Source organism: Callorhinus ursinus, unplaced genomic scaffold (assembly GCF_003265705.2).
Source record: "Callorhinus ursinus isolate GAN/ISIS: 27379988/994484 unplaced genomic scaffold, GSC_fseal_2.0 scaffold10, whole genome shotgun sequence".
NCBI classification, from domain to species: Eukaryota; Metazoa; Chordata; class Mammalia; order Carnivora; family Otariidae; genus Callorhinus; species Callorhinus ursinus.
The window spans coordinates 38,678,642-38,694,104 of NW_027397072.1; the positions used below are offsets into that span (position 1 = coordinate 38,678,642).

The window sequence follows — 15,463 nt, forward strand, 5'->3', positions numbered from 1 at the left end:
AGGAAAAGCCAACTCCCTTTATTTTCTGCTGGGCCTTAGAAGCCCTCCAAGGAGTGAGTCAGGAGACGTGACTTCTCAGGCAGATACGGGAATGCACATGTTCAGGGCTGAGTGGGGAGGAAGCAGGTGGGGCAGCAAAGCCTCCCTGACCCGTGGCCCTGGGGAGGAGGTTTGTGTTCGAGGCTGAAGCACTGTGGGAGGAGTACTATAATGCTGCTGGCAGTAATAATCCGCCACATCTTCGGCCTGGAGGCTGCTGATGGTGAGGGTGAAGTCTGTCCCAGACCCACTGCCGCTGAACCGGTCTGGGATGCCAGTGGCCCTGTTGGATGCACTATAGATGAGGAGCCTGGGAACCTGCCCAGGTTTTTGCTGGTACCAGGCTACGTAGCTGCTCACACTCTGACTGGCCCTGCAGTTGATGGTGACCCGTTGACCTAGAGACACAGCCACGGAGCCTGGAGACTGAGTCATTGTGATCTCCCCACAGGCACCTGCAATCAGAATAGATAATGATGAGACAGACACACTTTATCACCGACACGCCGAAATATGTCATTGTAAATGTGCTTTCTAATGGTACTACATGTCAGTACATAATTGGGTCTATTTTGGAAATAGCCAGGATTTCTCATTATATATCTTAAATTTTTTTAACTCTAAAATGACACTACTCCAAAAAGATTATGGCACTTTTCAATTTCTCACCTGAGACCCACAGCAACAAGGATATGAGGACCTGCCTCGGTGACACCATCTTGCTGTCCCTGCCTGCCCAATGCAGCTCAGCTCACGTAGCAAAGGCCCCTCTTATAAAACCGGAGCAGCTGGCCTGGGCCTGGAGGGGCCTATGCAAAGTAATCAGTGAGTAAAGAAGCAAATTACATGAGCGGTGGGTTGTGAAAGTACCCAGTGGAAATCTAAAGAGCTAAAAATATCCCCAAAAGAGAGTTGCATGAAAAGAAAACACAAAGGTCAACTTAGAATCTCTTAGAACAACTTAGAAGTTCTAAAATGACAAACTGCTACAAGATCTAATGAAGAGGTTCTATTTTAAATTCAAAAATGTTTTTAAATGGGTTCAGTTTCCAGAAATGATGAGCTTGGTTCTTCATATCAATAACCCTGGGAAAATAATAAAATATGCTGGGAAGCAAACAAACAATGGGAGGGAGGGGGGAAGGGATAGGAAGGCACAAAAAGAAAGTGGAGAATTTTGGGCCCAACTTTTTATAAAAACCTCTGACCAGAAAATGTTGAGCTCTAAGGCCATTTTTCTCCTGCAGATGGGTAAGGACGTGGCAAACACTTGAGCTCGGGTTCCCGGGCTGTGCAAGGAAGGACCAGAGAGATGGAAGACAGGCCCAGAATTTACTCACTTCAGGGAGACATGCGGGACCCTCATTTGAGCTAGGGGAAGTCTGAGTCCTGAATTTTAGTTACTCTATCTTTTCGGTTCAATATTTCCGTTCTGTGTTAAATTAACCAATTTATGAAATCTAGGTGCCTTCAAGAAAATTCAGTTCCACCCAGTGGTTTGAGAAGTCAGCTCAGGGTTGCTTGGGTACCGTATAAACTTTCCTTTTCCCGTTCCTCGTCCTGCTGTTCATTCTTAAGCAGAGGGAAGGGGGCAGGGGTGGAATTCCCTTAAGACACGGAGCATGCAGTCCCAGTAAGGAGCGGAGAGGTTATTGTGGCCTTGGGTACACAAGTCCAGCTACGGACACTTCCGCCATCTTTTCTCTGACTGGGGCAGGTGCCTGAGGCTTCCTCTGTCAGGGGGCACACTGGGTGTTCTATGGGGGTCCGCATGGCCGCTGCACCGCTTCGTGGCATGAGCCATTTCCTAAGACCCAGCTAGCCCCTGTTATCAAGTAGACCCTACTTGGGGATCCATACCTCATCCTCACAAAGGGTCAATTCTCCCATCACCCCACCCCTCAGTTTGCCCCTGATGACGGTTAATTTTATGTGTCAACTCAAGTAGGCTAGGGCACCCAGTGGTGTGGTCAAATGCCAGTTTAGATGTTGCTGCGAAGGTATTTTTTGGGTGTGATTAACATTTACATTAGTAGCCCTTACATAACACAGAGTCCCCACCCGTTCTGCCCAAAAGATTTACCATAGCCCTGTTTCGGTTTCGAAAAGGAAAGAAAATTTTATTATTATTATTATTATTAGAATTATTATTAGAAACCTAATAGAAACAGAAGAGGAAAGGAATCTACACACAGACGAAGGGAATAGCAGGCAAAAAATGAGAATAAGGCCAAGTGACATCGAATCGGGTACTTACAACAACCCACCTCACCAGCTGGGGAAGCCCCGTGGAGACAGCCAGGCTGGAGTCTGGATTGAGAGGCCTGGGCGGAGCGTCCTCCCCTTAGGAGACACTTCCAGCTGACCATCCCCACAAGGGCCATATTTATAGGGGAAAACACGGGGTTTGAAATTAAACATTTGTTCGCCTACGTGCAGTTTGGAGCAAGCTACATTTCCACGTTATCATGTTTCTATATATTCAAGGCGCCTGCGCTATGTGTGTCTGCCTCCCCTCCCAGATTCCCTTCTGAGGGGCCAGCCCCGCCTGGAGCAGGGGCATCCAGAACAGAAGGGCCAGACCTGGAGGCCACCCAATATATTTTAAACAATGAGGCTCCCAAGGTTATTCACACAGCACGAGTCTCACAAATAACATTCTTTAGCCCGCCTATGTGCATGCGGGCCCAGGTGGTTGGTTATGTGGGACAAATCACAGAAACATTTATCTGTACAGAACACCTCCATAAGGGAGGGGGGGCGGGGCGCTCATCCAGTCAGTTGAAGGCTTTAAGAACCAAGACTGAGGTTTCCCAAAGGAGAAGCAATTCTTCCGTAAGAGGCAACATAGAAACTGGGCCTGAGTTGCCAGCTTACAAATTTCGACCTCAAGGCTACAATATCAACACTAACCTGAATTTCCAGCCTGCCAACCGACTCTACAGATTTTGGATTTGCCAGTCCCCACACTCCCAATTCTCAAAATCTCCCTCTCCATGCATATCTTACTAGTTCTGTTTCTCTGGAGAACCCTGACTGGTAACACTCTTCACATACCTCATGCCCCACCACTTAGGCCTCTAAGAATTCCAAGCATTACACTTGTTTCTGTCTCCCCACTGTCCTCTCAATGGCCCACTCCGATCACTTCTCTTCCTTTCTCAAAGCTCTCTATGGCTCACAGAAACACTAATTGTCTTCACTTCTATCTCTTTCCCCTTCCCTGAACCTTGGTCTCCTCACAAGAGCAGAGTAGTGCACAGATAGATAGGGGACCACGCGACCCAGTTTTCACAGGACTTTCTCGATTTTAGCACTGAAATCCCAGCCCCTGAGAAACCCTCATTCTTAGGAAAACTGGAATGGTTAACCCTAGTGGACAGGGAATCAGGCCAACCCATCGAATTGTCTCTTTTTAAAATTACTTGAAATCCTCTCCACCTATTGCCTATCCACTAGGCTTTTAATCTCTGAAGTCAATAATCTGGCAGATTTGGGTCCCTGATGACTCTCCCACTCAGCGGAGACTTCATGTCTCCCTTCGGCATCGCGGGAGGGGAGTGGAGGGGTGGTTGCGGAAGAAGCTCACATACTGTACAATGTCCCAGGATATAAATCAGTCACCAATCAATTCCATACATTAAGCTAGGAGTATTTCTTTGATAATCTTCCAAATAATTTATTAATCCTCAGAAGTAATGAGTCTGGCATGGATTACAAAAGAAGGCATAGACTCAAACTATGACTGGCACTAGCAAAGTGGCTTTTTTAGAATGAATAAATGTATTTTAGTGCAGATTTTAAATCAAAATTTCCATACTTGTAATACTAACATTCTACATCGAAGACATATCTTAGAGTCTAGGAAACTCATTATTATCGTTATTGATTTGGTAAAAACAAAAAGTGTGAAAATTGTACCATCAGTCCGCAAAATTCCACAGTCACATCCGGGACATATGAGCACATAGACCAAGCTTGCCAAGAGGAGAAGCGTGAGACTCCACATAAACGGGGCCTTTCAGCTGTGACCTGAGTACCTAAGGTAGCACGGTCAGGGAAATGAGGTGAGAACAGCAGTAGCAGTCGGATCCTGCAGGGGTATGAAGCAACTCAGGGTCAGGTTATGTAAGAAGCTTGTTCACTTGATCCTTATTGTATTATTATAGACCTCTGGGGCATCTTACAAAGCAAATACCCCAAAAGTCCCATTTTAACATCCTTTTATACTTCCATCCAGCCCAGAACATGTCCACCTTCTTGGTAGTCTAGTCAGGAGACCCTGTGGTGACTGCAATGAAGAGTGGTTAGATTCTGCTCATATTTTACCGTAGAACAAATACATTTTGATGACATATGGGATGTGAGTTGGGACAGAAAAATGAAAGACGTGAGCAACTAGAAAATTTGAAATGTCATTTACTGAGATCGGGAAAAGTGAGGGAAAGCAACTTTGAGGGAGGAGACAGAAATCAGGACTTCGATTTGGACATACTGGACTTTGTCCTGTTAGAACTCCAATTGGCGATGTCCCTTGGGCAGATGGATACGTGAGTCTGGAGCTCAGGGAAAGCAGTCTGGGATATGGATGTGAATTCGGATACAGAATGAGGTCAGGAGGCCGTGAGCGTAAATACAGGAACAGGGACCAGGCCCTGTCAGGTAATATGTAAGGGTCAGAGAGATGAGCAGGAACCAGCAAGAGACAGAGAAGGAGTGGCCAGTGAGGCAGGAGCCAAACCAAGAGAGAGTAAAGTCCCAGAGCCAAGAAAATGTCTCAAGAATGTCTTTTTAGTTTACAGATGTAAAAACAAAACAAAATTTAAAAACAGAAAAGGAGAATCTCTTTCATCACTGGCTCTTGTCAAATGGTTCAAACACAGTTTCCTTTATAGGACCACAACTCCTCCCTGGGCGGGTGGAAATTTTAGAAAATTACTTTAAAAACAAGGCAGGGCAGGGGTGGGGGTGAGGGGTTGGGGGCACTTGCTGCCCTCTGCTGGTCACATTCATGCCTTACATGTTAAAGGAAGATGTCTAAGGAGCCTTTGTCTTTCAAAATACCTCTTTTTTTTTTTTTTTTTTTTTTTTTTTTTGAGAGAGAAAGAGAGAGAGAGCATGAGCAGCGAGGGAGGGGCAGAGAATCTTAAGCAGGCTCTGTGGCTGAACGGGGAGCCCAACCCAGGGCTTGATCTCACGACCCTGAGATCACGACCTGAGCCGAAATCAAGAGTCAGGCGCTTAACTGACTGAGCCACCCAGGTGCCCCTAAAATATCTCAGAACATTAAAACTAGAAAGAACCTTACACCTCCTCTGTCCCAACATTTTCATTTTGCACTAGGGAGCAGGTGCTCAGCCAGGAAAGCTTTGTGTAAGGTCATTTATGAAGTTCATCAGACTTGAGGCTCTTCCCATTATTTCAAGTCCATCCCCCCAGTTTGCAGCCCAGTAGAGCCACAAGCTAATCTGCGTATTATTCCAACTCTACTGTCTTGTACTCTGATGTTTTTTAATTACAAGCTTTATGACCCTGCCTCTCGCACTCACTGATCCCACCAGTGGCCAAATAAACAAAATGTGTCTCTTCCAGGATTCTGAGGACTCACCCTAAAGCTTTCTGAGGAAACATTTCCTCAGTTTTCTGTTTGATTTCTTTTAATCCTTCATGAAAATTTTGCATTCTTTCCCATGATTGGTCTATTTGTGTTTTACTGTAAAATACTTTCGTCACAAATTGTATACTTCTGGAAATCCCTATCACCCTAGTTTGAGAAATACAACCCAAGAAAGCAAGCAGAATCAACTTCTCCCAAGTACACTACAGCTACGAGATAAAACAGTCCCCATCGATATTTCTTTATCCACAAGATAGAGCCAGTCTTTCCTTCCAATTCCGATACTTTTTCATCATGCATTTTTGCATAAATTTTGATTTTTAAATATTGCATTAAAATATTATTTATCTGAATTACTGAAGGTTTTTTTTTTTTTGTACCTCCTTAAATTTTGTGCCTGAAGCCAGTTTGTCACCTGCCTCACTCTGGTCCTGACCCTGCATAAAGGGCTCCAAAGAGCCTGGATGGCTTCTGAGTACCTCAGACTTACACATCTTCACTGTGAAGACCAGATTAGCCCTGTGAATATTGTAATTGATATCTAAAGATGCACACGTTTCCAAGTACAACCAGTGACAGAAGATTCTAATTGTTAAACTCCCAGCCCTCCAAACTTCCAGATTCCCGATATGAAGGAGGACGCCATGTTCTGATCAGGGGCCGGGGTGCTAACAGGTAGAATGTGGGGTTGGCACAGAAAGGGTTGGTAGCATCTGGCTCAGTAGTGAGGAAGAACTAGGTCCTCCCGAGGGGAGATAGAACTCAACACACAGATCAGAAAGGAGGCCTGGTGGCTGGAGCTGAAGGGAGAGAAGCCGTGGTGAGACAGGCGGTTAGACAGTAGGGAGGGGTCAGGTCATATCGCACTGGAATCACCTGGAGAGTTCATGAAAATCCCAATGCCCAGTCACCACCCAGACCAGTTTCATCACAATCTCTAGGGGTTTAAAAACAGGCATCAGTAGTTTTTAAAGTTCCCTAGGAGATTCCAACCACGGTGGCCAAAAATGAGAACCACCTAGGAGAATATGATAAGGAGTTTCTAACTGCAATGCAAAATCCTTGAAGACTTTTAAGCAGGGGAATAATTACATCTAGTTTCTTTAAAAAAAAAAAAAGATCACTCTGGTTTCAAAGGATAATAATCCAAAAGACCTATTGCTCATCAACCACCTATCTGCAAATTTGCTGTGAGTGAGGCTACCCAGTTAGAATCAATATGTACTAAGAACTTATTACATGCCCAGGCACTATGCTAAGTAATTCATATATACTATTTTATTTACTCCTCACAGCACCTTTTATAAGAGAGGTGTTATTGTTCCCACATTTCAGAAATCTGAGGCTTAGGGAAAGTTAGGTCATTTACCCAGTGTCACATTCAACTCATAAAACACAGAGTCGGTGTTCTAATCAAATCTCTGAGTTGATATTCGAGCAACAATTCACCATGCCTCCTCAAGCTGGGAACGAGTGTATTGGCCAGAGGATGCCACCCTCCAGCTTGCTAGATGGTTAGGCTTTTGGTTGCAAATGAATAAATTGGCCTTTGGGTTGGCATTAGGATGAATCCATCCAGCTCTGAAACAGCAGCAGGGGATTATAAGCAAGCAAGGCTAAGAGGTGGCCCCTCGGCTCTGGTGCATTCACCAAGGAAAAATCCCTCTAAGGTCACTGGGTGGATAATCCACCGGATTCCCAGGCCACACATCAGCCTTACCACCTGATGTCCTCTATCCACAGTCAACATTTGTATAGGAAATAGTCATATGAATTCCACTTTTGTAATTTCTATGAAATTGTTATTTAGAATATTATCCCATGCACAACTCCTATGCAATGTCACCAAGAGAGAAATTGTCAACTTTGATACTAGGAAAACATTTAGTCACACAGAGAAATGGAACTTTTTCTTGTAGATAGAAGTATGTAAGTTAGCACATTTACTTCTTTTTTATTGGCTTCCAAGAAGCTCAGCATCAGCTTTTATGCGCAATCACAGCATTTTTTTAATGACATTTACTGAGATATAGTTTACTACAGTAAAACCATATACCTTTTTTTAGTGTATAGTTCTATGAATTTTGGCAAGTGCATAGCTATGTAACCACAACCATGTTCAAGACAGAGAACAGATCCATCGCCCTTAAAAGTGCCTTTGAGTCCCTTTGCTGGCAACCTCCCCTCTCTCCAGCCCTGGTCAACCACTGATCTGTTTTCTGATCCTCCAGTTTACCTCTTCCAGAATGTCATATAAGCAGAACCATACTTGTGTGCAGGCTTTCGAGTCTGGCTTCTTTCACTTAGTAGAAAGCACTGCGATTCCCCCAGCTTCTTGTGTGTCATCAGTAGTCTATTCCTCTTACTGCTGAGTAAGATTCCACTACGGCTCTAGTTTTGCTTGACGAGATAGATAGGCAGTAACGGACTATAGTCATAAGGTAGGTGTATACCTAACTTTATAGGGAACCGCCCAACAGTTTCCCAAAGTGTGTCCCCATCAGCAGTGTATGAGCATTCCCGTTGCTCAAGCCTGGTCTTGTGACTTTACTGTCGATCTTCCCTGAGGAGGAATCTGTTCGCATTTTTGGCCAAGTTTTTATTGGCGTGTTTGTTTTCTTACTATTGACCGTGAGAGTTCTTTGTACATTCTGCATTCAGTTCTTCTCTCACACTCATGGTTTATGACTAGTTTCTCAGTGGGCAGCTTATCTTTTTCATTTTTGTACCTGTGTCTTTAGAAGAGCAGAAGTGGACTTTTACTGAAGTCTGATCTTGTTTTTTTCTTTTCTTTTTGGATCATTAAACACCTGTTTTAATCTTTATGGTTAGCATTGTTGTTTTATCTCAGTGTGGTTTCTGCCTTTTTATTCTTATTTTTCTAACGTCATTACAGATTTTTAACTAAACCCAAATACTTTGGGGGGAAGGAGCAAAGGATAAATAGACTAACTTGTGCACAAATTCTAGAGTCATCTTGACCTGCTGAGAAAGGAAACTAGCTCTTTAACACTGACCATCTAATTTTAGGTTTTGTTACTTCATAAAAATGCTCATATTACAGGCCTTTTTAAAATAACAAAATTGGAGCCCCCCCAAAATTAAGTAATTTGTTCACAATCACACAAGAAATGATTCTAACCCAAGTTGGCCCAGTGACAGGGTATTATTTCTATAGATCATATTCCACAACCTCTCCCTAAAATGATTTTAGATAACCTAAGTCAATTTAAGTTAAAATACAATGGTATTGGTTGAAGAATGTTGCTTAATTGTTATAGACAAAAAAAATCTCTTAATCTTTCTATAGATGGAACTACATCAACTATAATGATGGTCTTTATGATATAATTTCTTTAATCAATGTCCAAAAGGGGCATCTGGGTGGCGCAGTTGGTTAAGCATCTGACTCTTGGTTTTGACTCAGGTCATGATCTCAGGGTTGTGAGACTGAGCCCCGCGTCGAGCTCCATGCTCAGCACAGAGTCTGCTTGAGATTCTCTCTCCCTCTCCCTCTGCCCCTCCTGCTCGTGCTCTCTCTCTCTCCCCCTCTCTCGTTAAAATAAATAAATAAGTCTTTAAACAAATCAAAGTCCAAAATCATTGGTAAAAGCGCATATATAAAATGTTTATATATTATGTATATATATAAAATACATATAATACATGTATGCTAAGAAAAAATATGTATGTTAAAAATACAGGTAGGCAGATGAGATGGAGAAATAGAGGTGGAAGTAGAGAAAAGGAAAGAGAGAGAGAGACAAAGAGATCAAATGTTTATACAGGGGTAATAAGTTTACAGGGGTTGATTTTACCATCTACCTAAATTCTCTATAGGACTTATAAATCACTTATTTTAAAAATCATTTATGATTGCTCTATACCTGCTGTTTTTGCTCTTCTAATATTACCATGGCTTTTGGTCTAAAAGCAATACAATCTCACCTGGCTTGTAACACTAGAAAAATGTGTTACCTAGAAACCTCAGTAGGACCCATTAGATAGATGAATGTAGGCTTGTTGGCTTATACAACACTGCTGTCTACTGGCAGAACTTCACCACTGCACCCTGACTTCACTGGGGTGAGTCAGCAGGGACACTGTTCTTTTCTAATATTATTTTCATTTTTAATGTTTATAGAAATGGCCAACCGTATACAAAGATAGATCACATACCCCCCCCGCGCGCACGTGCACACACACACACACACACACACACACACACAGAGGAGTATTTTGAAGCCAATCCGTCAAGAATTTTAGTACACTGCTAATTGATAAGGACTTTTTAAAAATAACTATGATACTATGGTACAGAATTAAAAGTAAGTCTCTAATATCATCTGATTCCCAGTTTTTATTCAAACTTCCTTGGTTGTCTCTAAACACTGCCATTACAGTAACTCTGCTTAAATCAAGGTCCACATAAATGTATGGTTAATTAAGTTTTAGCAAAACCTCAAAAAAAAATCTGTTTTAAAAAATTTATCCAGGAAATAGTAAAGGAGGGCAAACCACCATTATTTAGAAATATAAATCATGTCATGCGACTAGGATAATCCTGATACCAAAATCAAAGACTCAACATAAAGAAAGGTAGAGACCAAACTCACTTATAATCCTCAATGCAAGAAAAATGTTAGAAAGTCGTACCAGTTGTAATTTCATCTGACCACCCATGGTAGGAATCTAACCAGAGAAGCCCGATGACATGAGGGAGTGTTTTTTTCCGCACAGAACCTGAGGCAGGGGTTCAGGGATAGAACTGCCGCCCCAGGACTCAGGTTCCTCTCCATCCCGTTCCCCAACCCCCTCCAAATTCTGAAGTTGAAAACCTAATGCCCAAGGTGACCCTATCTGGAGGTGAGGCCTTTGGGTGTGTTTAGGTCATAAGGGCAGAGCCCTCAAGAATGGTATTTATGCCCTTATAAGAACTCCCATTCCTTTTCCACCACATGAGGACACAGCGAAACAACATCCATGGAAGAAGTAGGACCTCATCAGACACTGAATCCGCCGGCACCTTGACCTTAGACTTCCAAGCCTCCAGAACTGTGAGAACTACATTTCTGTTGTAGATAAACTGCCCACCCCAGGACGCCTGGGTGGCCAGTCGGTGAAGCGTCTGCCTTCGGCTCAGGTCATGATTCCAGGGTCCTGGGATTGAGCCCCGCGTCGGGCTCCCTGCTCAGGGGGTAGCCTGCTGCTCCCTCTGCCTGAAGCTCCCCCCTGCTTGTGCTTTCTCTCTCTCTCTCTGACAAATAAATAAATAAAATCTTTAAAAAAAAATAAAGTAAACTGCCTGCCCTGTGTTGTGTTAGAGCAGCCCAAGGAAGAACGGACTAAGACAAAGGGGGAAAAATGCCTTGCTGCTGTTCCAGGCTCCCTGTGTGCTCTCCACTAGCACTGGGGGATGGACATCCTTGTCACCTCACCACGCAGCAGGGATGAGAGTCCTGGCTCCCCACTAAGGCCTCTCAGACACCATCCCCACAGGCGGTCGGGTGCCTCCTTACAGCCTGGAAAGGGTAGCCAGCTGGGCTCCCCACTTGGCCTTTACTGGCATAGGCGAAGGTGGGACCACAATCCTTTCTGTGATATTTGGCTGTCTCTGTGGTCATCATCTAAATGTTTTGTTCTTCTAGGCTCCCCTTCTAGTCCTTCTGTCCAGAGAGTCAGCATCCATCTATGTCCATTTGTGTTGCTGGGTTACAAACTGCTCCAGCACCCGGTCTGTGATTTACAAGACAAAAAGAAAAGCCAGGCAGTTTCCTGTCATTCTTCGGGTCCCACAGTCCCTTCATGGTCTCTCCACCTGTATGAGTGTCCCAGAGCCGCCACAACAAGCGTCACATACGGGTGACTGGAACAACAGAAATGTCTCCTCTCATAGTTCTGGACTTACTCGTTTTGATGCAGCTGTAAATGAGACTGTTTTTTTAATTTCTCTTTCTGACAGATCATTATGAGTGTATAGCAACACAACTGATTTTTGTATATTGATTTTATTTCCTGCAACTTTACCAAGTTCGCTTATTAGTTCTAAGAGTTTTTTGGTGGAGTCTTTAGGGTTTTCTATGTCTAAGACCATGTCATTTGCAAATAGAGACAATTTTACTTTTTCTTTTCCAATTAGGAAATTGGAATAAATCCCATTTGACCATGGTGCATGATGATTTTAATGCACTGTGGAATTCAGTTTACTAATATGTTGTTGAGGATTTCTGTATCTGTGTTCATCAGGGATATTGGTCTGTAATTTTCTCTTCTTGCAACGTCCTTGTCTGGTTTTGGCATGAGGGTAATGCTGGCCTCATAAAATGAGTATGAAAATATTCCCTCCTCTTCTATTTTTTGGAAGAGTTTGGAAAGACTGGGTATCAATTCTTCTTTAATTATGTGGCGGAATTCACCAGTGAATCCATCTGATCCTGAACATTTCTTTCTCAGTTCCATATGGTTTCTGACTCAAGAGTATATGCACTTTTCTTCTTGGTCTATGCATCCAGTGCCTATTGCTATTTCCCTAGAGATTATCCTTCCTGTTGATCTCCAGCACTTTCCTCCCTCTGCTTGAGCAGGGATAACCTAACTGGAGCACATGGGCTCATACAGAGCAGCACCTGCCAACCAGCTGGACAACCCCCTTTACTCCAATCATCTGTCCTGATGCCAACACTATGAGGAGTCAAGTCCCAAGTCCCGTGGGAAGACATAATAGTCAGCAGTAATCTCTCAGGCTAGAACAGAAGAGACCTGTCTAGAAGGAAGGACTTTCTGTATTTATCATCTTCTTTCTGTGTGATTATTCCATGTGAGTCTCAATGCTACAATTTGTCTCCCACCTTAGTCACTGTCTTACTGCTCTGGGAGATATAAATAGGCCGTGGCACCTTTTGGAATGAAGCTCACGTGACACGGAGCAGGAGAGACTCCAAACCCATCTAGAAAATATTTCATAAGATATCTAGTTCTCCATCTTCTTCAGGGATCGATACATACCATCATATCTTTTGTCATATCTCATGGGCTCACATTATGTTACTGCCATCTGCATAATACTGGACCGCTGCAATACCAGCCTGGAGGTTTTTGTTTTGTTTTGTTTTGTTTTGTTTTAAAAAGGGAGGGAAGAAGGGAGGGAGGGAAAGACATTTGTTGATGAATCCATAAAAATTCTAATTTTTTCCTAATTAAATTATATATCCAAGTAGCTTCAATGTGATATATTCTCAAGCACACATATTTATCAAATTCAGTTCAAAAGAGCAATCATTGAATACTCAGTATCAAGACACAATGGAGAATACCGAACTACCTGGATGAGGTCACTTGCCTGAAGTTGTTCAGTCTCTAGCAGAAAGATTAGAATCTGATTACAAAATCCCATGAAACAAGGCAGGATGTGGGAAGTATGGTAAATCACATTACCAAAGGAATTGCGTGACCCACTTGGAGAGTTTGTGTTCATGCAATTTTCACTCTCTCCTTAAATGGCCATGGACTCCTTGGCAGCAATGGAGAACTTTATTATGTATAAAGCTCCTCATCCCCAAAGCTTCCACATTAGTCTGGGTCCAGCCCAATTCAGTGGCAGTGGGGGATTCTGAGATTGATTTTTCTTTCATAATCAGTAGTCTTGCAATTCACGACAGAAGCCTTATGCTGAAGATGGTCTTTGTCAGCCTGGGTGTCTCAGGGACAGCATGAAAGAGAACCCACCCTCTGCTGCCAGAAGTTTATACAAGTGAAAAATAAATTTCTAATACATTAAATTGTTCAAGCTTGGGAGCATATCCATTAGAGTAGCTATTATTGCCCTTAATTAATACACTCACCAGCCTAAAGATTATTCTTGCACCAACTGGAAGCGTTCTGCAGATTGGCTGCATCAGCCCCATTTAGTGAAAATCACTGGACTGGTTCCTGGAAGGCAAAGGTGTAGACCCTGACTGTGTGCCTGCAACCTTAATATCATTAAAAGGGTGCCTTGGTTTCCTCAGTTATAAAAGTCAAATAGTTAACAGCTCTTTCCAGCTTTAAAAAATGGTGTGTGGTATCCTGACTGAGTCCTACAGCGGTGGTCATGCTGAAAAAAGAAACATGTCCGTGTTGCAGTCTTTCACTGGATTTCAGAAAATGCATTAAAAAGTCCCCTCCGACTTGGACCAGACAGCAACTCTGCAAAGAATTTTCCTGGTCTGCAAGTATTTTGTCAAGCATCTCAGGAAATGTGACGGAGGTGCTTTAACTGGGAGGCAGGACGTCTGGTGCTTCCGCCAACCCAGTCCTTCCCTACCTATGTAGCCCCGAGCGAATCATTTCCTGTCTTAGAGACCCAGTTTTCTCCTGTTTGTTATGAATGGAGCTGGACACAGATTGTCACTTCCAGTTCCAACAGTCCATGACCTACAAAACCCCTCCAAGGAAGCACCGAGTCTATTTTCTATTCATTCTAACAGGGTTTCAGGGTCGGCTGTCATGAAGACAATCCCAGTTTAAGGCACCACCGTGAGTTTCCAGGGTTTCAGAAACTACCAAAGACGAGAGGGCATCAGAGCAAAGAGAAAACCGATTCCCCTGACTCCTGAACAATCCTTGTTCATTTCATCCATTTATTCAATAAATATGTAAACGTGTCTGGATGCCAGACATTTGTTAGTCACTGAAAGCACAACGGTGAGTAAGAACTGATCAATAGTCAAAATATCATAATTCACCAGCTTTGGGTTCAAAATACATCGAAGGAACAGAGAACAATGGATATTCCCTTTTAACTGCATCCCTGCCTTTTCTAAGAGCACACTGACCTCACCTCTTGAGGAATTTCTCCTTTCTGATTGGATACAGTCAGGTGAGAATGTCATGGGGCGCCCTCTTTCCTAGCCCAGGGGTGAGCACCTGACTCCAGCGAGGCCTAACAAGCTTCGCTGCTCGCTGAATCTTGAGGAAATGGACACAGTAGACTGAAAGCATTTCATTCCATTTAATAACAGCAACCTGACCAGACTGTTTCTACTATACGAACATTCGTGAGTGTGAACATAAATTAGAGGCTTGGAGGCACTGCCCTGCCAGTGACATTCATGATGTCAGATATGATTTGACCCTCCCCGCCTCTCGGACTACCACCACCACCCTCAGCCTCTCTCTCAGCCCCTACTGATCCCTGAGTCCCAAGGGAAAGGCCCCTCCTTGAGTCCCAAGACCTACCCATCTCCTGTGCTGAGGCAAACTGGCAGTCACCGTACCCACTGCCTTGATCCCATGGCTCCCAGAAGATATTCACAAAAACAAATGAATCTCATATGAATATATTTCCACAGTCTAGGATCTTCAGTCTTACAATTGGTTGTTGTTATGTGTCACTTACCATGTTGGATTTTGTCCCTGGAAGTGCTCTTTCCTCTAATTCAGTGTTTCTGACATTACATACCGTTCCTCCTCCTGTCAGCACTTGCCTGACACGTCTTCCTCCTTTGCATTTGTTCTTCCAATCATTTTATGTATTTGTTTGAGCTGCATCTCATGTAAGCGGCATACGTATGGCTGGATTTGTGTGTTTTTATTCACTCTTCTTTGTCCTTCCATTGTGAAATTTTTCCATTTATATTTTTAAGGTATAAGTTTTTTAAAAAGTTAAGACACAGTTATCATGCATATATATTATGAACACATGTCAAAGATTCACTTAACTTATTAATGACAAAACCAGATGATAAAGCCGGGCCAAAGGAAGACATATGTCTACATGTCTACACACACACACACACACACACACACACACACACACACACACACACA

The 15,463-nt window shown here is 43.2% G+C and overlaps 1 protein-coding gene and 1 gene segment (V, D, J or C); one reads left to right on the top strand and one right to left on the bottom strand.

Annotated features, from left to right (window-relative positions):
* Positions 1-15,463, top strand: part of LOC112821049 (immunoglobulin kappa light chain-like) — a 163,433-nt gene that overhangs the window by 134,932 nt on the left and 13,038 nt on the right. The window lies entirely within an intron of this gene.
* LOC141373505 (immunoglobulin kappa variable 4-1-like) lies at positions 61-859 on the bottom strand. The segment is given in 2 exon segments: positions 61-494; positions 709-859. Coding segments are annotated over 2 exon segments (468 nt in total).